Raw genomic sequence first — 23795 nt, forward strand, 5'->3', positions numbered from 1 at the left:
AGCTCAGTCTGGTTAGCAGCTGACTTGATTATCCAAACTTTTATAACAGGCAGGGAACGGATCAGAACTCCCGATAAACTGAAATCCACAGTGTACCAATTGAGGATTAGTGAAACCGTGTTTTGTTGCTTTTTTAAGTCCCTTGCTTAGCATACAAATATTCTGAACCTGTTCAAGGAAATCCAGGCTGAACGTACACCAGTTACAGCTGCCGGGGGTCCTGGTATCACAGCTCTCCATCACCAGCGCAGCTGGCATCTGAGCCAGTCATGGTGATCTGATTCAATTTCTCCAGGAATGCTTCTGCAGTCAGTTTCGGAAGACCCCTGTCTAACGGGCACCCTTCGACCAAGCTGTTCATGGGGGTGGGAGGAAGTAGGATTTCCTCATCCAGCGACGGGTCGTCCGGCTGCTTCCTGTACCCCTGGCATCCCACGTCATCTTCCTCTGTAAGATCCACGGCCTCCTGGAGAGGGCCGCAGACCTCCGGCATCTGATCTCCTGCCGTTCGCAAGCTGCAGCTCGTGTGGCCTTCCTTCTGGGGGGCGCTGCCTTCCGCTCCTCTGCGTTGTATTGTGGCCACCAGCTCCCCACTGCTCAGGAGTTGCTTAAGGATGGGGAGAACTTTTTTACGGGAGGCGAACGTGTTGCCTTGGTTGTAGGCCTGGAGGTCGGAGTAGGGACTGGGGAAGGGAGACAGCTGCAGCTCAGGACTTCCAGAACATTCCAGGGATCTGCACACCTAGCAGGAGGAAGCAGAAAAGATTTGTCAGTTTTGCCACAGATTAAATAACTAAGCGTTTCAAGCAGAATGCAGCACAACCATACGAGCATAAAAAAATTGTCATACTGGGGACAGACTGACAGTCCATCTACCCTGTATCCCGTTTCCAACATTGGCCAGTCCAGATTACAAATACAAGATCCCAAAGAGTAGCAAAAAGTCCACGCTACAGACTCCAGGGATGAACGTCATCTTTGTCCAGGTTTACCTTAATAATGGTTTATGGACTTTTCCTCCAGGAACTTGTCCAAAACCTTGTTTTAAACCCAGATACACATTCACTGCTTTTACCACTTCCTCCAGCAATGAGTTCCTTCTAGTACCTACTACTAATCATTTCTATAGCGCTACTAGACCTACGCTGCGCTGTACACATTATATGCAGGTACTTTCCCTGTCCCTAGAGCTCAAAGCAAACATCGTAGTCCAAAAGTCGAAAAAGATACTTCCAAAGACCACCACAGCAGTCTGAATGAATGAGGTTTATGGTCTGGAAAGAGCCAGCCTACCCTACTCCTTTCTTTGCTTGACTGACTCGCGTAGGGATTGAGCGTTCCTCCACCTTCGTGGTTGTTCATCTCTTTCTACCTTCGTACATTACACCCGACTAGTCACGGGAAGGGGCTCTTTGGTACAACGGAAGCTGAGAGGGAAGAGAATGGCAACCTTTGGGATTAGCTTACTGGTACAACAGGACTGTATCATGAGTCACAGACCTCTTAAAACGTGATTGAGCCACCTAGTGTAAAAAGGAGACTTCCGTTTTCCAAAGGTTTTCTGTACCCATGGCAAAATCTCTTAGAAAGCAAACTTTTATGCACTTGCTACAAGATTCAATACAAAATTTACCTATTGTGTTTAAAGTACTAACCAATGCATTTATTTCTGCCATTTTGCACATCCATCAGCCTTCACGAATAATGCGATCTTCATCTGCTCGGCTGTCGGATGTTCCGTCCTTCCGTTTGATAAGGTCGGAAGAATAGAGGTCAATGATTTATTTTTTTTAATGTATCAGGACTGAAGTTACAGAACGAACTGAGATTCACGGAATAAGATCGATGCCCGTTTTTAAAAAGATGCTGGGAATAATCCTCTCTCAACCGGCGTTGAGTGAAGGCTGGTTTGTTATTTAAGATCCTGCTGTATTTACTTTGATGACATTTTATTTTGTTTTGCATTTTAGGTTTTTACAGATTGTGAACCTTACTCTATGTCGTTGTCTTGTCTATTGATTGTAACTAATTAACATTTGTTATGGAATCTGCCTGAAAGTTTTGAGATATGCGGAATATAAGATTTTTTACAATTGACAATTTTACAATCTAATGTTTTGTTGAGAGGAGTGAGGTCTTATATCTCAATTACAACCCCCTCTGCAAGGCACGCATTCAGCGATAACGCGGGACCCCTTGTTACAGTTTAAACAGGTGAAGGGGGTTGGGTGGGAGGAGCATCTGTCAGACTTGAATCCAGCCTCAGTCCCGATGCAAAACCAGCAGGGGATGCACTTCCTAATATCTGAGTATCTGCCCACACAGAAGGCAGTCGGGAAGGAAGGGGCAGCAGTCACTCAAAAAATCTGAATTTGCCTCCTCTGGCCGACACCTGCCCTCTCATCTGGATGAACGGCTCTACGGAGGGTCAGTGGGCACTCCGACCCAGAAATGCCTTTGAGTGCTCTCGTTGCATAACCAGCTGCAGTCTTGAAACCTTTGACCGGGTTAATGAATTACAACCGATGAGAGGACACCAGCAAAAGCTGCTGGTCTAATCTTCAGTATGTAAAAGACATTCCCCAAAAATCACGACTGGAGAAACTCAAAAAAGAACTCCCAGGAACCACTGTCTGGCTCTTCCCCCTTCATCATGACAGCAGAGCAGGTGACCGACCGTGCCACCTTGTTCAGCCGCCTCTGCTGAACTGATAGCACCGGACCCCCAAACGCATGCAAGACTCTAGCTTCACCCACCCACCAGCAGTCTTGTGCTCACAGAGAACCTTCAGCAAAGCTGAAAGAATTAACACCTTTCTGCGTACTGGTCATTTTAAAACACAACTCCTTAACAAAGTGTCTCCATCATCCATTCACTAGAAAAGAAGATGCTATTGGAAATCCAGAAATGTAGCATTAGGTTTTTTTTGGACTTGAGAAGGCACCCACCCTGCTTATTTTGCAACACGAAACAGTACACAAGAGGGAATGACTTGTGCAATCCTACACTTCTCACCTACAGGCTGCTTTTCCTTTTTCTCTTTCAAGGGAGGACATTGCCATGAATTAATACAAGTTACATCCAACAGGAACTACATGGCTGGAAAGCAAAATTTAAACCAGCAGGACTTTTGCAAGGCTGTCTGGAAGCAGTCTCGTTTCAGTGGGCATGTCACGTGGTTTTGACTGGGCTCAGCTTGCCCTGAAACATCAGCCACCCAACGCCACCTAGTGGCCATCATCCCCCCCCCCCTTTGGTTCTGCATGCGGCTGGATTTGAAGAGCTGAGATGGACCCGCAGACAGTGGCTGGGTCTACTGTTCTCCTCTAGGCCTCTCCTGGGAAGTACATACCGATTCCCTGATACGCTCGTCTCTGCTGTAGACAGCCAGCTGCCTAAATGGCTCTTGGCTCTCATTGAAAGCAATCATCATGGTAACCAAAATGTCGTAGCCATGCCTCTGGCAGAAGGTGCGCAGGTCCTGGTGAAGGTCCTTCCTGGGCAAAAACGCCTAAAACCAAAAACACAAAATGATAAAAACCCAAATATGGAAAACAAGCCAGATGCAAGAATGAAAAAAATTAAATACATTCCATTTTTAATCACACACCAACCTCTAGGTTTATGTACACGGCACTAATAGCAAGATTAATGTCTTCTCCGGAAAGCACCTTCAGGTCTTTCCTTAGCATCTGTTCAGTGGTCAGACCTGGGACACAGAGGGAAAATGGCGGATTAAAAAGGAACACTGGTGCAGAGAACCTCTCAATTAAATTAAATCTCCCCCTCCCCCCAGCCAAGATATCGTGCTTCATGCATGTTTCCATCACACACACACACACACAAATATAAAGACGGGTAATAAATAAAATACCACAAAGATCAACAAATGTGAACCCTACACATAAATCCAGAATTGTCTTACAATATTTGCTTGCTATACTGCTACTATGTTTATCATTATCACGCTACCCAAGAACCTTCTGTAACACTAAATGTATAGTTTCTTATACATTTGCACTATTCGTGATGTATTGTAAGCCACATTGAGCCTGCAAAGAGGTGGGAAAATGTGGGATACAAATGCAATAAATAAAATACATAAATAAATAAAATAAAAATAAATAAGTAAATAAATAAATGGGAGCAATTTCCTAAAGTCATTTACACAATTAAGAGGGAACATTATCAATGTGGCCCAGTGGCGTAGCTACATGGGGCCTGGGTGGGCCCTGGACCCCCCCTGCCGACGACCCGCTCGACCCCCCCCCACCGCCAACCCGCCTACCTTTGCTGGCGGGGGACCCCCAACCCCCTGCCAGCCAAGCTCCTCCTCGCAAAAGGCTCACAGAACGAAGCCTTGCAGATCAATGGCTGGCGGGCGGGTGGTGTCGGCGGCAATGGCAGGGTGGGGGGGGGGGTTAAAATGTGTCCCCTCACCATGGGCTCTGGACCCCCCTCCCGCCGAAGTCTGGCTACGCCCCTGATGTGGCCTACCATTAAGACATGTTATTTTACCGTTAACCCCAGTTATTAGTTAAGTCGGACCTGTGCTAAAATAGCCCGAGTTAGTGAGAAAGTGACATGTTTTAACGGTAGCCCACATGAATAATTTCCCACTTAATGTGATCCCCCTTAGTGTGAAGACCGGCATTTATAATTCGAAGCTCAGGTCTCAAAGGTGGCCTCAAACGTCTTCCATACACTACGGAAGTTAAAAAGGTTGCATCTAATCTTCCCAAGCTCTACACGTTGTACTATCACCCACAATCTCTCTCTGGTACTAAACAAACCTGATTATTTTAATGCCATATATGCAGGCATGAAAATCTCACTCCTTAAAAAAATTACAAACAGCACAAAATACCGCTGTCCACCTTGTATGTGATGCTCCTCGCTTTGAGAAGGCTTCCCCCTCTCTTGTTAAAACTTCACTGGATTCCCAAAAACACCAGGATCACCTTTAAAATCTGCATTGACTGTTTACCAAATCATATACGGTTTAACACCCTCTTACATGCAACGACTTTAATTGATTTACCTTCATGTAATACATCTAGAGAATACCTCACGCTCCGTTATCCAAACTGCAAAAGTGTTTCTTACAAATCAATCCTCGTCGCAGGCTTCACATATCAGAATTAGAAGATTATCTGAGATTCTATATATTACTAAAGGCTTTTCTCTTATATGTTTCAACATAACCAATAATCTAGCCAAGCTTCATGGAGAACACACTCTTGAATGTAAGCCACATTGAACCTGAGCTTTTTTGGGATAATGTGGGATACAAACGTCATAATAATAATAATAAAAACAGTTTCAGTCTCTGGTAACCACAGGTGGGACTGTGAGTTCGATTCCCACTTCAGGCACAGGCAGCTCCTTGTGACTCTGGGCAAGTCACTTAACCCTCCATTGCCCCAGGTACAAATAAGTACCTGTATACAATATGTAAGCCGCATTGAGCCTGCCATGAGTGGGAAAGCGCGGGGTACAAACGTAACCAAAAAAAATAAATAAATAATGCCTCATTCCACCAATAAGAGCCTACCTCTACCAAAACCCTCATCCACACCCTTGTCACCTCTCGTTTAGACTACTGCAATCTGCTTCTTGCTGGCCTCCCACTTAGTCACCTCTCCCCTCTCCAGCCGGTTCAAAACTCTGCTGCCCGTCTCATCTTCCGCCAGGGTCGCTTTACTCATACTACCCCTCTCCTCAAGACCCTTCACTGGCTCCCTATCCGTTTTCGCATCCTGTTCAAACTTCTTCTACTAACCTATAAATGTACTCACTCTGCTGCTCCCCAGTATCTCTCCACACTCGTCCTTCCCTACACCCCTTCCCGTGCACGCCGCTCCATGGATAAATCCTTCTTATCTGTTCCCTTCTCCACTACTGCCAACTCCAGACTTCGCGCCTTCTGTCTCGCTGCACCCCATGCCTGGAATAAACTTCCTGAGCCCCTACGTCTTGCCCCATCCTTGGCCACCTTTAAATCTAGACTGAAAGCCCACCTCTTTAACATTGCTTTTGACTCGTAACCACTCGCCTCCACCTACCCTCCTCTCTTCCTTCCCGTTCACATTAATTGATTTGATTACTTTATTTTTTGTCTATTAGATTGTAAGCTCTTTGAGCAGGGACTGTCTTTCTTCTATGTTTGTGCAGCGCTGCGTATGCCTTGTAGCGCTATAGAAATGCTAAATAGTAGTAGTAGTAGTAGTACCTCATCAATGATGTCACAACAGCTTGATTGTCCTACACTTGATAGCAGCGATTTTGACTTCTGGAGACTTCTTTTTTTTTTTTTTTTAATTAAAGGGGGAAGTTATCAACGTTAAGTGTTATTTTACTATTCACCCCGGTTATTAATAACTAGGTTTCATTGTATAATATGGGACCTGTGCTAAAATAACCCATCTTAACAATAGCCTACATTGATAACTTCCTCCCTTAGCCTGAAGAGTTTCAGTCTGGTAACCAGAGCTGATACTGTGATGTCATAATGCCTCATTCCACCAATGCCTAAGAGCCAACCTCATCAGTGATGTCATAATGGCTCGACTGTCCTATACTTGGCTCACTTATTACATATAGCAGTGATTTTGATTTTTAGAGGTATTTCTTTTTTTTTACCGGGGGAGGGGGGGAGTTATCAACATGGGCTACTATTAAGACATGTTATTTTACTGTGAACCTCAGTTATTAGTAACTAGGTCTCACTGGATAAAATGGGACCTATGCTAAAATAGCATGAGTCAGTGATAAAAAAACGTCTTAAAAGTAGCTCACGTTGATCCCCTTCCCCCCAGCACTAAACGGTCTATTTGATAACTGCCCCCCTTCCTGGCTCTGAGTTTGTGTGGCTGTCAGAATTAATTGTTTTGCTTAGACTAGAGCTACTCTTTGCTGACCCAGAAGCTGCTGCTCTGGATGATGGCCTAATCTTGCCTAATGGTTGAGCCAGCCCTGCACTAGTGGGATACTTTCCTCACAGCCACACGTCCCCAAATGTGGGCGGCAGCCTGCACTACGCCTGACCTACAGCAATTAAAGGCCACAGCTGTTCTCCAGAGCCTTCAATATTGCAAAATGCTGCCTGTGTCAGAGGGAAGCAAAACCAGTGCTGGGCAGACTTCTACGGGCTACTACACCCTGATCATAATTGAATGGGCTGGAGTGGATGGCATGGATGTCCAACCGCCACCTGAAGCTGAACATGTCCAAGACCGAGCTCCTCGTCTTTCCTCCCAAACCCACTTCTCCTCTTCCTCCACTCTCTATCTCTGTTGATAACACCCTCATCCTCCCCGTCCCATCTGCCCGCAACCTCGGAGTCATCTTTGACTCCTCCCTCTCCTTCTCTGCGCATATCCAACAGACTGCCAAGACCTGTCGCTTCTTCCTCTTCAACATCAGCAAAATTCGCCCTTTCCTCTCTGAGCACACCACCAGAACTCTCGTCCACGCTCTCATTACCTCTCGCCTTGATTACTGCAACTTACTCCTCACCGGCCTCCCACTCAGCCATCTATTCCCCCTTCAATCAGTTCAGTACGCTGCTGCACGTCTTATATTCCGCCAAAACCGATATACTCATATCACCCCTCTCCTCAAGTCACTTCATTGGCTTCCAATCAGATATCGCATACAATTCAAGCTCCTCCTCCTTACCTACAAGTGCACTCAGTCTGCGGCTCCTCACTACCTCTCCACCCTCATCTCCCCCTATGTTCCCGCCCGTAACCTCCGCTCACAGGACAAAGCCCTTCTCTCAGTACCCTTCTCCACCACTGCCAACTCCAGGCTCCGCTCATTCTGCCTTGCTTCACCCTATGCCTGGAACAATCTTCCTTTACCCATACGCCATGCCCCCTCCCTACCCATCTTCAAATCTCTGCTTAAAACTCACCTCTTCTATGCTGCCTTCAGCACCTAACCGCTCTAGATAGACAGAATGCCCCTATCTATCCACTCTATCAGATTAACTGTTCACTCGTCCTCTAGATTGTTCACTTGTCTTTAGATTGTTCTCTTGTCTTTTAGATTGTAAGCTCTTTGAGCAGGGACCGTCCTTCTATGTCTAAATTGTACAGCGCTGCGTAACCCTAGTAGCGCTTTAGAAATGCTAGTTAGTTAGTTAGTTAGTTAGAGTGTAAATTTCAAGGGGCTTCAACGAGAGCTTCAGAACTTTTAGTACAAGAACAGTGCTGGGCAGACTGCACTGCACAACACAGATGTGACAAAGCCCTTCCCGCTTCTCCCATCTCCAGCAAAATGCACTGCGCTCTTGAGTGTGGTGACCGGTACCTGACACGTCAAACTTGGCTTTCTGCAGCGATTCAAATGTAGCGCTCCTCTCTGGGAGATCCAGAAACCGCGATTCCAACAGGGCGACGTACTCGCTGTCCTTTGGGGTCACCTTCCCAGCCTCTGGAGCCATATTGACGCAATCGAGAACAATGGCGCCTTTGAAAGGGGGCAGATATGACAGAGTAATTAATATGGGATTTCAGCAAATACAGCTTCAAGACAGCTCAACCGCACATTTAGATTGTCAGACGCTGAAAGTGATGGAGATTCTGAAGTCCTACCAGTAACAGAGTATCAATGAGCTGTCCCCCTCCTAACACTTTTCCCCCTAACCCTTGTGCTTACCGTGCAAAAGAGATGCCACTTGTGTATCCAGAATCTGTGGAGCCCCCTTCAGGATCTTCTCCGTCACCAGAGTGGCACAGGACCCCACCAGCTCCGCCGTGACACTACACGCAGGATTGCATCTTCTCTCCAGCGGCCGGTGGTCGATGACTTCGGTCACCACCTCCTCCAGGACCACGTCCCCACTGTAGAGCGGGGAAGAGGAAAAGTCATTTCAATCTCTCACAGCTGCCAGACTGTGCTCACACAGCCCAGAACGAGCTGCAGTCTAGAGAGGCAATTTTACCAAACCATTTCAATCTACCGTAGAACTAAAAAATCATGGGGAGAAAGGAAATGTTTTCAGACCTCTGAGATACAGAACAAAAAAAGGAAGCGCTATTGAACCAAAGCTAGAGAAAAAAAAAATTCCAGAGAATTATTATCTTCCCTACAGAGAGATCACCTGGGGCATCCCCATTCCGAAAGATAAAAAACTGGATACAAGGAAACTGGGCATACAGAGGTGTTGGTCCCAAGCAATTACTCTATTTATTTGGATTTTGCTCACACCTTTTTCAGTAGTAGCTCAAGGTGAGTTACATTCAGGTTCTCTGGATATTTCTCTGTCCCAGGACAATGTAAGTTTGTACCTGAGGCAATGGAGGGTTAAGTGACTTGCCCAAGATCACTAGGAGCAGCAGCAGCAGGATTTGAACTGGCCACCTCTGGATTGCAAGACCGGTGCTATAGCCACTAGGCTACTCCTCCACTAGCAACATTCCAAGTAGAAGCCTGCCCTTGCAGATCAGCAACGCAGGTGCGCAGGCTTCTGCGAGTCTGACGTCCTGCACGTACGTAGAATCTGAAATAGGCTGGGATTCTGGAATCTTGTTATTCTTTGGGGTTCTACATGGAATGTTGCTACTCTTTGAGATTGTGCATGGGATCTTGTTAATGGAACTTGATATACCACCTTTCTGAGGTTTTTGCAACTACATTCAAAGCGGTTTATATATATTCAGGTACTTATTTTGTACCAGAGGCAATGAAGGTTAAGTGACTTGCCCAGAGTCAAAAGGAGCTGCAGTGGGAATCCAACTCAGTTCCCCAGGATCAAAGTCCACTGCACTAACCACCAGGCTACTCCTCACAGATTCGGACAGGGCTGCCTTAGAGAAGCAAAGGGACGGGGGAGGAACGGAGACCCACTTGCCTCGGCAAAACGTTGTGATCCACCAGACTCAGGGACAGCAGGCCAGCCCGATGGAGAGCGTGAAGGTCGATTTCATCCCTGAAGACCAGGTACTCCTCTGGGATGCCAAGCTCCTTCAGGAAAAAGGCGCATTCTGTCCGGAGCGGAAACTCTGAGCGTGGCGTGTTCAGCACAGGGACGAAAGCCAAACGTGCGTCAGAAGTCTGTGTCAGTGGAGAAAGCAAGAAAAAGCCACATTTGGTAGCACTGCAGGCACACACACACACACACATATGGTACGGCAGGAGCTGATAAACAAATCTAACACAAGAGCTGGGGGTAACAGGAAAACATAAGCCCCAGCAGAAACAGCACTCGGGAGAAGATGTCGCATGCTGGAACCTGCTATGATGTGAGAAACCTTTATGGCATGCAATCATATTCTTTCACAATGATTTTTACCATTTTGTATTTGGACTAGTTCAAAGCGCGTTACTTTAGCCCCACTAAGTAGAATGGGGAAGGAACTATTTTTCAGTGGCTCAGGAACTAGAATGAAGTATGATGTCATGCTGTCCCCCCCTCAGGTCCCAGGGTGTATGCAATGGGGCTCATTTTCAAAGCACTTAGCCTTCCAAAGTTCCATAGGTTTCTATGGAACTTTGGAAGGGTAAGTGCTTTGAAAATATGCCTCATTGTAACCTAACCTCCGTGTCACTCTCGTGAGTCCCTTAGTCCCAAGCGCAGTGAACGCCACGCCTTCGGCGGTCCAACCCCAGGCAGCCCAATGATCAGAAGCTGGATCTCCACTGGGCTGGCCAAACCTAGAGGGTTTTTACCATGCCGCCACAGTCGTATCTGCTGAAGAAGCCAGCTTCATCACTCCACAAGCTGTGAAAAGGTATCCTGCTCTTAAAAATCAGCTCCAGACTAAGCCAACCAACCTGTGCCAGATAATATGCCAGGACAATTGCAGAGACCATGGAGTCCAGGTCACACGACTCATTCCCCAGGACAATGTGTACTTCTCGGTTCTTCTTCTCAGCATGCTGAAAATATTAAAAAAAAAACACAGGTTCACTAATAAGGCAAGGTATAAAACACCAGTTTGTAGTGAGAATCAGGATGGTGTCTGACCACTGCCAAAACGCTGGGATATTAATTTTTTTCTAGGGGTGGGATGGGGTAATTCTGAGAGTACTGACAGGCTCATGCTTCGCTCACTGCCTCAGCTTACGGTGCGCCAGTGGGCAGGAAGCAAGGCAAAATCCACTGCGAGAAAGTGGTCCGTGTTAAGCTGAAATTTTAAAAGGTCAGACCTGATTCAGGACACTCAGATATCAATGCTCGAGCCCAGCAACTTGAACCCTACTAAGCACCCAGAGCTGATACATTTCCTCCCCCACTGGCTCTTGGGAAAGTCCACATTTCTCACACCAACGGGCCTACATCAGGAAAAAAAAAATTCCCAAAAATATTAGAGAGGGGGATCAGTTAAACTATTTCTACAAACCCCGCCCTATTTACGCTTAAGGACATTTTGAACCCAAAACTCCAACCAACTGTGTGCAGCAAATTTCCAATGCAAATGCAGTTCAGAAAATCACACACAAAAACCGCGGAACCAAAATCCATCATGGAGAAGATGAAACACGTTAACGGCGGAAAGGCTGTGAAGCGTCTGTTTACGCTTTCCAAAAATACTAGGACTAGGGGGCATGTGATGAAGCTACAGAGTAGTAAATTTAAAATGAATTGGAGAAAGCTTTTCTTCATTGAACGTGTAATTAAACTCTGGAATTCGTTGCCAGAGATGTAGTAAAGGCGGTTAGCTTAGCGGAGTTTTAAAAAAGGTTTGGACGGCTTCCTAAAGGAAAAGTCCATAGACCATTATTAAATGGACTTGGGGAAAATCCACGATTTCTGGGATAAGCAGTATAAAATGTTTTGTACTTTTTGGGGATCTTGCCAGGTATTTGTGACCTGGATTGGCCACTGTTGGAAACAGGATGCTGGGCTTGATGGACCTTCAGTCTGTCCCAGTATGGCAACATTTACGTACTTATGAAGAGGAAGCCCGAGGGGAAGGCTGCGGAGTCAGAGTTGGTAAAAACGTACAGACTCCAGCTTCAAAACAAAATATGGCAAATTAATCATTTTATACTTACATAAACAGATCTTTGTCCTGGATCTAAAGTTATAATTACCAGTACTTTAGATCCAGAACAAAAAATGTAAAGTCCAAAATCAGCAGAAGCCGGAGATTAGAAAAAGTGAGGAGTTGGAGTCGAAGGTTTCATGTACCAACTCCACAGCCCTGCTTATGGACCCAGGCTCTTCCCCGTTGCCCAGCACCCTCTGCTCACTAACTGACTGTAAAGAGATGAGAATGACATTTGCTGATAGATAAATAACACCCTGGGCTACCAGCCAGTACTCCAGAGATAAGCAGAGACAGACAAGAGGGAGGAGGGGGCCTTTTAAGAGGTTAATGTCAAAACAGCGCCATATGGCTCGAGAAGGGGGAAATCAAGGGAAGGGAACTTGCATTTTACAGAGACAAAAAAAAGGCACTTTAGGAGCTCAGTATTTATAGAAGGACTGCCGTAAAAGCCAATTTTGAACACAAGCAAACACGGCTGTTTTGTACACTGCACAGCTAAGCAGCTTTCCACGCTGTCACCTCTTCAGTTCACGCAATGGGGCTTCCAGGAAAGCTCAGTGCCAAACACAGAGAACCCTCTACTTTCTGGGTAGCAACAGCAGTCTTTCTGTTTAATCAAAATGTTATATACTGTCATGCCGTAACAGGATCTAAGCGGTTAACAAATTCAAAAATACAGATAATTAAAAGAAAATAAGTATTGCCATACTGGAACAGACCGAAGGTCCATCAAACTCAGCATCCTGTTTCCAACAGTGGCCAATCCAGGTCACAAATACCTGGCAAGATCCCAAAAAATGTTCAATACATTTTATGCTGCTTATCCCAGAAATAAGCAGTGGATTTTTCCCAAGTCCATTTTAATACTGGCTTATGAACTTTTCCTTTAGGAAGTCATCCAAATCTTTTTTAAACCCCGCTAAGCTAACCGCCTTTACCACATTCTCTGGCAACGAATTCCAGAGTTTAATTACACGTTGAGTGAAGAAACATTTTCTCCGATTTGTTTTAAATTTACTACTTTGTAGCTTCATTGTGTGCCCCCAAGTCCTAGTATTAGCGAAAGAAAAGACCTATTCATTCACACAAGCACAAACATACAACAACAACAAAAAAGAAACAGGCCATGCTGATTTACAGTATTTCTCAAGTAATCTAGTACACCTTCCCAGAATCATCTATCTGCAGTGCCACAACCTAACGAGGCAGCTCAAGTTGTCACACAGAAACTTGGTTACTTTGAAATTTTCTTCTGTTGTGCAATAGTCCTTAAACTATAAAAAATTTAATTCATGCCACATAGTCAAAAAGCAAGCAAAATGCTAACATAAGCTACCAAAGATGGCAGAGGATGGACCCTAGGTTTCCCCCATGAGGCAGATGGTAAGCAAATGCAGGACGAAAATTCTCACTGCAGTCCTGAGATTCAACTTATGACCTCTGGAAACAATACTAAAAAGAATCTTTAAAAAAAAAACAGTTTATCTTGGGGGTTTAGTGCGCCCCCCCCCCCCCCCTCCAAGTCACTACAGTAATCTATTTTGAACTAGGGTTAAAAAATGCAACTCCCTTCTAAAGTGTGCCCTGGGTACAGCCCCGTGCCTGATCACAAGGAGAAATTAGGTCTTACCTGATCATTTTCTTTCCATTAGTCCTTCCCACTATTCCAGAACCTGTTGGACAGTTAAGTCCATCAACCAGCAGGTGGCGATAAGAGAACTGAAAACTGAGAAAAACAGCTCTCTCTTGGAATCCAGGCGAGCTCCTCAGTATTTACGTAGACAAACAGTAAGGATAAACTCAGAATAACCTCAACTACCTTAAACAACTTGCTAACCTAACCAGATGAGCAAACGTGTGTGGACCTCTCATCTCTGGCCAGCTTGCACAGAACAAGAGATATGCAGGAAGCACCATGCAAGGTGACAAGCTGTTATTTGACCCCTTGTATTTCTCTCCCTGACTGATTGTCTTCCTGTGTGACTGGCTCACTGTCCTAGCTGTTGCTGGAGCTCTCTTTTCCACTTTCTTCTGATTTTAATTGTTTTCTACGCCGCTTTTACCTATTGAATGTAAAGGCTGTATACCAAATAATCAATAAACATAAACAAACATACTCTGCACCCACTAAACATCTCAGAAACTTTGGGTGGGCCTCTGAAATAGTGGAAAGGAAATGATCAGGTAAGGCGTAATTTCTGCTTCCATTCCGTAGCTTCCCAGTAGTATTCCAGAACCTGTGGGATGTTAATCCCTAGAGTGGGTGGGATCCTGGCGCTGCTGCCCTGAGGACTGAAGCCCCCCCCCAAAAAAAAAAACTGGCTTCTGAATATGCCGCAATGTCCACCCTGTAGTGCTTGGTAAAGGTACGCAGCGTCAATAACGTTGCCGCCTTCCAAATAGGAAGCTCCACAGATTGGTTAAGGTGAAATGCTGATACTACTTTCGGAAGAAAGGAAGGAAGCATACACAGGGAGACCCCTGTGTTCGAAAACCGGAGAAAGGGGAAGAGAGCCTGAAGCTCCGATACCCTACGTGCTGAGTCACCCAGAATGCTGTCTTTAGCGTAAGATCTTTCACGGAGGCTTTCTGGAGTGGCTCAAAAAGAAGCTTCTGAACAGCCCAGCCCGACGGACTAAATTAAATCCTGCAACACAACGAAACCAAAGCTTGTAATGGCCACTACATAACTCCTCCTCTCTACGATTGCCTGTAATCACATGAACCTTATTCGGACATAACATCACTTTGTATTTGCTTCTCTACCGGAGTTGGTGAACACCATTATGGTATTACGTAAGCCCCATTGAGCCTGCAAATAGGTGGGAAAATGTGGGATACAAATGCAATAAATAAATAAACAAACAAAACAATATTTGCATGAGTCGCAAGAGACATCTTCTGTAGTTGGTCCCTGAAACAGGTCAAAGCCGCAACCTAGACTTTTAGAGAACCCAATGCCAATCCTTTCTGAAGGCCAAGCTCTGCAAGGTTTCTTTTCCACTGCCAGTCCTAGGTAAGAAAGTAGCTTAGTCTTCCAGATGGTTTAATTAATTTATTTATTTAGAACATTTGTAACCCACAAATTCCCACCAAGGCAGGTTCTATGTGTCTAACAACTTTTATGATTAAAAACAAACAAACAAAAAACAAACCCATAGTAAGTCAGGGTTGGAACATCTTGGGTGGGGAGCAAACGACAGGAGAGACAAACGAGGACCGGCAGGAAGTTAAGTGACAGAGGCGTAAGTTTTACCACATAGATAAGTCTTAAGGGACTTTTTGAACAGAATGTGGTCGGTAGTCTCCTTAAGTGCAGATGGTAGAGCATTCCAGTAACAGGACTCACAAAGCAGGAGGAGGAGGCGAAGAGTAATTTATATCTCAGATTCCTGCAGTTAGGGTAGTGGAGATTGAGATAGGTACGAGAAGGCTTTCTGGAATTTCTGGAAGGGAGGTCTACTACTACTTAACATTTCTAGAGCGCTACTAGGGTTACGCAGCGCTGTACAGTTTAACAAAGGGCAGTTCCTGCTCGAAGGATCTTACAATCTAATGGACAAAATGTGCAGTCAATCAAATTGGGACAGTCTAGATTTCCTGAATAGAGGTATAATGGTTAGGTGCCGAAGGCGACATTGAAGAGGTGGGCTTTGAGCAAGGATTTGACGATGGGCAGGGAGGGGGCCTGGCGTATGGGCTCAGTGAGTTTATTCCAAGCATGGGGTGAGGCGAGGCAGATAGGGTGGAGCCTGGAGTTGGGCGGTGGTGGAGAAGGGTACTGAGAGGAGGGATTTGTCTTGAGAGCGGAGGTTACGGCTATGATCGTAAGGGGAGATGAGGGTAGACAGGTAAGGAGGGGCTGCAGATCGAGTGCATTTGTAGGTTAGTAGGAGAAGCTTGAACTGTATTCGGTAGCTGATCGGAAACCAGTGAAGTGACTTGAGGAGAGGGGTGATATGAGTATATCGGTCCAGGCGGAAGATAAGACGTGCAGCCGAGTTCTGAACGGACTGAAGGGGGAATAGATGGCTAAGTGGGAGGCCAGTGAGGAGTAGGTTGCAGTAGTCAAGGCGAGAGGTAATGAGAGAGAGGACGAGAGTCTATCAGGCTGAGCATGTAAGCTGGAGCTTCCCCGTATATAATCTTGTGGGTAAGAGCACAGATTTTGAATTCAATACGCTGTTTGATCGGGAGCCAATAATTTGCAGTTACATTTTTTTTGATTGGGCTTTATTAACCTTCCTTTATGCAGAGATTCACCCAAGGCGGTAGGTATACAGCAGGTACAGCTGAACATAAAACTTACAATTTTGTTAACAGCTTAAGAATAGTAAAATGACCAAATAAAAACATAAATATAATACAGAAGGTAAACTTGAAAACAGCAAATTGAAATCTAATAACGGAACAAGAAAGTATCAAAAATACACTCATTTAACAGCACTGAAATTCAAATAACAGAGATATTTATTTTTTTTATTCATGACAATTATACCCCACATTAGCCCGAAATTGACTCAAGTTCAATGTGGCTTACAAACAAACAATAAAGTGAATAAAACATAATAACGTACAGAGCATAATACAAATTACAAGACGTTCAAGAAGCAAATTAATACATGTGCAGTAAAGTAACCAAGGATTTCAACTTGCTCAAGGACAAACCAATAATTAAGGGTGGATAGGTGAGAGCATCATTAGAGGACTAGATGGGAAACGAGATTACGAAAAGGGTGTGGGTAAAATTCAAATAAACAGAGTTCTTTGTATTCCGAAAGGCCAGACTGAAGAAATGTGTTTATAGAAGACTTCTAAAAGTTAGGTAATCATCTGTAAACTTGACTGATTTAGGAAGAGAATTCCAAGTTTTGGTGCCTTGGCAGGAGAAATTAGCAGAGTGAATTGTTTTATATGTCACGTTCTGACAGATAGGGAAATATGATGGGGCCACAGAATTTGGTGAAGGAAAATGCATAATTTGAAAGATATTCTATCTGTTATTGGTAATCAATGTAGCTCATTTAAAAGAGGAGTGGCTTTGGTGAAGCGAGAAGAGCTATATAATACGATGACAGCATACTACTACTACTACTATTAAACATTTCTATAGCGCTACTAGACTTACGCAGCGATGTACAAATCAACATGAAAAGACTGTTCGTCTGTCCAATTTAGATTGTAAGCTCTGTTGAGCTGTAACTGACAGCTAGGGGTGGGGAAATTGCAGTGGTAGGCGTGATAAGTGAGGGTGTTGAGTAAGAGAGTCATGGTTAGGAGTCGAAAGCAGTAGCAAAGAGGTGGGCTTTAAGCCTAGACTTGAAGACAGCCAGAGACTGAGCCTGACGTACTGGCTCAGGGAGTCTATTCCAGGCATAGGGAGCAGCGAGATAGAAGGAATGGAGCCGGGAGTTAGCAGTGGGGGAGAAGGGGGACGACAGGAGACATTTACCCAGCGAACGGAGTTCACGGGGAGGAGTGTAGGGAGAGATGAGAGCGGAAAGATACTGAGGAGCTGCGGAGTGGATGCACTTGTAGGTCAAAAGGAGACGTTTGAACCGTATGCGGAAGCGGATAGGGAGCCAGTGAAGCAACTTGAGGAGAGGGCTAACGTGAGTATAGCGACTCTGGCGGAATATAAGACGCGTAGCAGAGTTTTGGACAGATTGAAGAGGAGATAGATGGCTGAGCGGAAGACCAGTGAGAAGCAAATTGCAGTAGTCTAGGCGAGAGGTGATTAGGGTGTGGGTAAGGGTTTTGGTAGCGTCCTCGGAGAGAAAAGGGTGAAATTTGTTAATATTATAGAGAAAGAAACGACAGGTTTTGGCAATCTGCTGAATATGAGCAGAGAAGGAGAGAGCAGAGTCAAAGATGACTCCAAGGCTGTGCGCAGACGAGACAGGGAGGATGAGAGTGTTATCTACCGAAATAGAGAACAGGGGGGAGAGGAGAGGCAGGTTTAGGGGGAAAAAGGAGAAGCTCAGTTTTGGTCATGTTTAGTTTCAGGTGGCGGCGAGACATCCAGGCAGCGATGTCAGACAGGCAGGCCGATACTTTGGTCTGGATTTCAGCTGAGATATCCGGTGCGGAGAGGTAGATCTGGGTATCATCAGCGTAAAGGTGGTATTGAAAGCCATGGGATGAGATCAGAGCACCAAGGGAAGAGGTATAGATGGAGAAGAGGAGAGGTCCTAGGACAGATCCTTGGGGTACACCGACTGTTAGCGGGATAGATGTGGAGGAGGAACCACCAGAGTATACGCTAAGAGTACGTTGGGAGAGATAGGAAGAGAACCAGGAAAGAACAGGGCCCCGGAATCCAAGAGAGGATAATGTATCAAGGAGTAAGGTGTGATCAACAGTATCAAAAGCAGCAGATAGGTCGAGGAGGATGAGAATAGAGACCTTTAGATTTGGCCATAGATTTTACCTATGAAATATCTAATAAGCACACATTAGAACATTCAAATAACATAGATATGATGCTAATGCTTTTCTACAATACAGCTAACCTTATAGCCGAGGGGCCAAGTGCAGATATATAGATGGGGACAAAATGCGTGGTACAGAGTCATTTGGGAGAAATAAATGGGTGGCTAAACTCAAGGCAAGTTCTTTTGTACAGTTAATCAAGATATAAGGAACTGGTCCAAGTTACAGTGTGTGTAGCAAGATAGTCCAGGTGCAGAATGAGTGTAGAGTCAGTCACCCTATGTATTAAAAGGCTTGGGGGAAGAGCCAGGCTTTCGCCTGCTTCCTGGAGTAGAGGTAGTCTCGAGTTATACACAGCCCCTCTGGGAGTAAATTCCAGAGCCTGGGGGGCTACTCCTGAGAAGGCTCGCTGGCGGGTATCACATCGTACAATTTCTTTTGACGAGGGTACAGACAGTGATGATCCTTGAGAGGGGCCGTAGAGGTCTTGAAGGTGTGTAAAGGGCTAACTTATTCTTTAAGTCCTGTGGCCCATTTTGTCTGAGGGCCTTGAAAATCACAGAGTTTTAAATTTAGCCCTGTTAAGGTACTAGTAGCCAGTGTAGCTTTTGCGGGAAGGGTGTGATGGGGTCACCCCACTTGCAGCCTTCTGAATTAGTTGGAGCGGATACAAACTGTTTTTGGTTTGGTTTGTACAGTAGTGTAGTCGTGATGATCATGGCATGGGCCACTGTGGCTTTCAACACTGAAGGAATTGCTGTACTGGACTTATATTCCCACCCACCCTACCCAGGGTTTGCTACTCATAGATAGACAACCCAATAATCATTAACAATATTCCTGTCGTACAGAGAGGGACAATCTTGCAGACTGTTAACGCTATCATAGTACACCTGTACATACCCATTCCAACCAATCAAGATGGCTTTCATTCTGTGTAATAACTGTGGTGCTTTAGCTCCAAGGCACACCATCTGGAGGCTTAAGCTTGTCCTGTCTGTCTTCAGCTTGCTAGCAAACTTAAGCAGGAATTGGCTGCAATTAAAGCAGTTTCCATCACTACGCAGAATCAAAGCAATTTCTCATCACTGCCTCAAAGAATAAAACCACCTAGGGCTAGATGGATCACAGTAGACTACGCCATGCGGCACAGAAGCATCTGCCCTGACAACTGTTGACCCCTAGAATTAATTTTGCTCCATTACAGCACTGCGATGCTCGATAAAATAGAACTGAGGTGGACCAACAGGCAATGAAGGTGTCTCAAAAGAAAAGCCATCCCCGAAAGCATTAATGAAGAAACTCATCCCAGAAAACTGTAGCTGCTAGGAGATTCCATTATCAAAGGCATTAACTTTGGAACACAGTTCAAGGGGCCCAGCAAAGTGAAATGCCTTCCAGGATCCTACCAGGAGAACCAGGCTGAGTCCCTAACACAAGTGGATACATCAAAATCTGTTTTGGGAAGTACGAACTCCCCCTCAAATCACAAGTCAGGAACCCTGGAATACAATTAGAGTCAACACTTACTCTGATTCCCCAAATCCAAGCAACCTTCAAGAGCTGCTTCTACTATTTGCAACAGCTACGCTGCCTCTCTCCTTACATTGAGAAGGTAAATCTTATCCCAGTTGTACATGCTACGGTAACATCAAGACTGGATTACTGCAATGCACTATACAATGGTATTACTACAAAGGGCCTGCACCAGCTCAAGTTGATTCAGAATGCAGAAGCAAGACTCATAGAAGGTTGCAAGCGATGTGACCATATTTTTATTTATCATCTCATTTGTACCCCACAGTTTCCCAACAGTGTCAGGCTCAATGTGGCTTACAATGCACCACAGAGGCAGGCGCCAATGCAGTAAAATGAAGCTAATATCACACCATTTTTGCAAAAACTTCATTGGCTACCAGTACAATACAGGGCTAAATATAAAACTCTATGTCTGATCTTCAAGGCCCTGAAAGGAATTGGCCCTGAGTACCTGAAAAATAGGATGATCCTCCACACACCGCCAATGACACTAAGGTCCTCCCAAGGACTTTCACTAACTACACCCTCTCCAAAAGACATTACATGATGTGATACCCGCAAGCGAGCCTTCTCCGGAGTAGCCCCCACACTCTGGAATGCATTGCCTGAAAGGCTCCACTTAACCCAAGACCACCTCTACTTCAGGAAGCAGGTGAAAGCTTGGCTCTTCAACCAGGCCTTTAATGGAAGAAGTAACTAACTTGTTAGTCTCACTCACACACACAAGGATTGACTCAGGCTACACATACTGCAGCGGGACATGTTTATCCACTCCTACCCTAGCTGAGATAATATTTAACCATCTCTCTGACCTCATGTGCACCTTTCGATAAATTAGTCACCTTATTTTCTAACTCCTCTTACTCTCTTACCTATCTATATGTTCCATCTTTGCTTTACCCTACGCTGTCAATTAAAATGTTCTATTACGTATTGTGTTGACATTGTAAACAGTATACTATGCCATACTTTGTATTATTTGAATATTTTTACTGCTGTAATTGTCTGTTGCTCATGTTTGATGTATTCTTACTGTACACCGCCCTGAGTGAATTCCTTCAAAAAGGCAGTAAATAAATCCTAATAAATAAAATATGGGGACTCCAGTTCTCGAGTCATGATTTGAGAAAGCCAATCAGTGAATTTAATCATCGAGTGGCCCTTTTAGTAAGCAGCGATAGGGGTAACGCGCGAGTAGCACACACCAAATTGATACTACCACCGGGGTAGCGCGGGTGCCCTGTGATAAAGTTTCCAAGTTGGTGCGCGGTTTCCCGTGAGGGAACACAGGAGGGTGTTGCCGGCAGTAATCAGCAGCACAGCCACATTGGTGCGTTCTGCCTGATTACTGTACAAGTGTCGCTTGAGCCTTTACCGCTAGGTCAATGGGTTACGGTGAGGGCTCAGGCAGTAAACAGGCATGCACTTTTAATTTTAGAGCATGGCCACTTACTACCCAATTAAAAAATGCCTTTATTTCTCAGCCTCAGTAAAAAAAAAAAAAAAAAAAAGTGGCCCAGCACACACCAGAAACATGCAACCACACTACTGCAGGCCAGTATTAGCCATGGCTTAGTAAAAGGACCCCTGAATGAGAAGATCAACGTTCAGCAGAAACAAAAGCTGGTGCAGTCTGGCATCTTCCACATTTGCTAAAAATGCAAAAAGGCTTTTCAAAAGATTAAAAAAAAACCAACAGGCGGAAGTTTAAAAATAACTTAAGGAAGGATGACACCGTGTCTTCCTTTTGGTTGGCTCTGATTTGGAGAATGGGGGCAACTTAGCCAATAGGGCATTTTCATACATTAGGGGACTCCCTTTAAGAAGCTGCTAGCCTTGCTTTCAGCTATATCAATTCATGTAAATAAACGTAAATATTATGGTTAAAGTTTCTCCTCTCTGCTATTCAGACAAAACAACCAACAAAAAGCTCCCCAAACAGGAGGGATGAATCAAGGGCTGCACATTTCCCTTCCAGGGCTTCTATCGACAGCAGTTTAGAGGGGGTTTCTTCTCACCATGGAAAAAAAATATACATATATATCTGGACTTCAACTTTTTGCTGATGGGATGGGGTAGCTGTCACCTTTGGGATCCTAACTGATTATTTTGAATTCAGGTATTGGAAGATCCAGCTTTGCAAATCTCGAAATGTACGGAAGTTTGTTTGTTTTACGTTTAAGGCTAGTCACTTCCGAATGTCACAGCAACATAATTAAAAAATGCATATTTGACTGAGTAGATAACGGATCCGGGTAAATGGCGACCTTCCTCCGGGAAAACAATGCTACAGGAGCAAAGGTCAGCAGGCAGAACGGGTCGCTTTGCATGCACAAAGCTGTGGGCTCGCCCTCCAGCCCTCTCAGGCAGTCACATGCAAGCATTTGCATCGCCAGGCAGGACCCGCCTTAGCTCCCGTTTCTTTCTATGCAAGGCAACTATCCCACCCCACCTCGTGCATCGATTTGCAAACATCCACACAATTTGCAACCTGTTCCCCGGTCCCAGACACGAGTTTTTGACAGGTTCAGTGGTGCATCATCAGCCCTTGCCGACAACACATCTGCTGAAAGTTACCACCTCCCCTAGGGGGTTAACCCCCTTCCCAGACCCTGTACCTACCTGCACAACATCCCGGCAGCCCTGCAGGAAGCGCTCCATGGCGCGCGCCTGAAACATAGAACGTTCCCCAGGGCACTAATAAGTCAGCAGCGCTCGCGCCACCTCCAGCCAACCAGCCGGGGCGGAGGGCGGGGCCGGGAGGCCGCGTGACGCAGGGACGACGGGAGCTGTAGTACTCGCGCCTTCCCAGTGACGTCGCCGCGGGGCGTCTTAAAGGGGCCGGAACAGGGGGAAAAGTCAGTCTTTCGGGGCGGGGGGAGAATCGGGTTCGTCTTTTGAACGGATCGGAGCTCTGCCTGGACTGAGGAACACCTCCTCCTCCTCCGTCGTACTCTCAGCAGGCAGGAAGGGGTTAAGGGCGGGGCGGTCCCTTTAAATCGGGTGGGGGAGGGGCGGGTTCCGCTCGGCTCAGCTGCTGCCGCTGCTCTGGATGGAACTTTGTTGCTTTCGTGGGGTCGATTTGAATCCAACTGCCGCTCGGGGTCCCCCCTTCCCCCCTCCCGCGAAGGTGCAGCCTCCTCCGACCCCCCCAGGCAAGTAAAATCCAACCCCCCCCCCCCCCAAATGCTTGCATCATCTTCTGTCCGTGGATCTTGTTGTTGCTGTGCTTTGGGGAGGGGGGGGGGCACTGGGATCAGCAGTAAGAAGTACTTGATGGATGGATCGGGGAGGGGGGGGGGTGTTTACAAGCTTAAAAGCAGTTCCAGCCCCCCCCCCCCCCCAGCAATAGGGCAGATAAACCCGGGCTAACATAGTAGATGACGGCAGAAATCCTTTTCTGGGGTGCAGAATCTCTCCAGGCTACTGCTGGAAGCTGGGCCAGTCCAGAATAAACTGATGGGGGTGGGGCGATGGCCTCCCCCAGCTCTTAAAACCTAAGAAATAAGGAGGGGGCTGACCAGAAATAGACAGAACTTGCCCTGGTGGGTTAAACCCAGGATTCAATAGTAGGAATTGTAAATTCCCCTCCCCCCATGTGAATGGAGCACACTGCATGGTCATTCTCTGTTATCTGGATCAGGCTAATTCTCACCCAGTATGATAAGGCCACGTTTCTATCAAAGGCAGAGGAGCTGGACCTTTGGTCATGTGTCCATGTTTCTTTCTCAGACCTGTTTACATGTGCCCAGCAGGAAAAAAAAAAATCTAGGACGCCTGTGATCACATGAGCTTGCAGGCCACGCATCTGTTTGATCATA

The 23795-nt window shown here is 45.7% G+C and overlaps 1 protein-coding gene across 1 annotated transcript; it reads right to left on the reverse strand.

The window, feature by feature from the left end:
• Positions 1–129: 129 nt before the first annotated feature.
• PRUNE1 (prune exopolyphosphatase 1) lies at positions 130–22687 on the reverse strand. Its single transcript, XM_030187514.1, has 8 exons — positions 22597–22687; positions 10784–10888; positions 9861–10063; positions 8666–8850; positions 8318–8476; positions 3616–3710; positions 3354–3512; positions 130–742 (listed from the first exon to the last, which is right to left on the reverse strand). Exons 1-8 carry the CDS (start codon positions 22651–22653, stop codon positions 227–229), a joined length of 1479 nt encoding a protein of 492 aa, XP_030043374.1. The 5' UTR covers positions 22654–22687; the 3' UTR covers positions 130–226.
• Positions 22688–23795: the final 1108 nt, after the last annotated feature.

This window comes from Microcaecilia unicolor, chromosome 14 (assembly GCF_901765095.1).
Source record: "Microcaecilia unicolor chromosome 14, aMicUni1.1, whole genome shotgun sequence".
In the NCBI taxonomy this organism is placed as follows: Eukaryota; Metazoa; Chordata; class Amphibia; order Gymnophiona; family Siphonopidae; genus Microcaecilia; species Microcaecilia unicolor.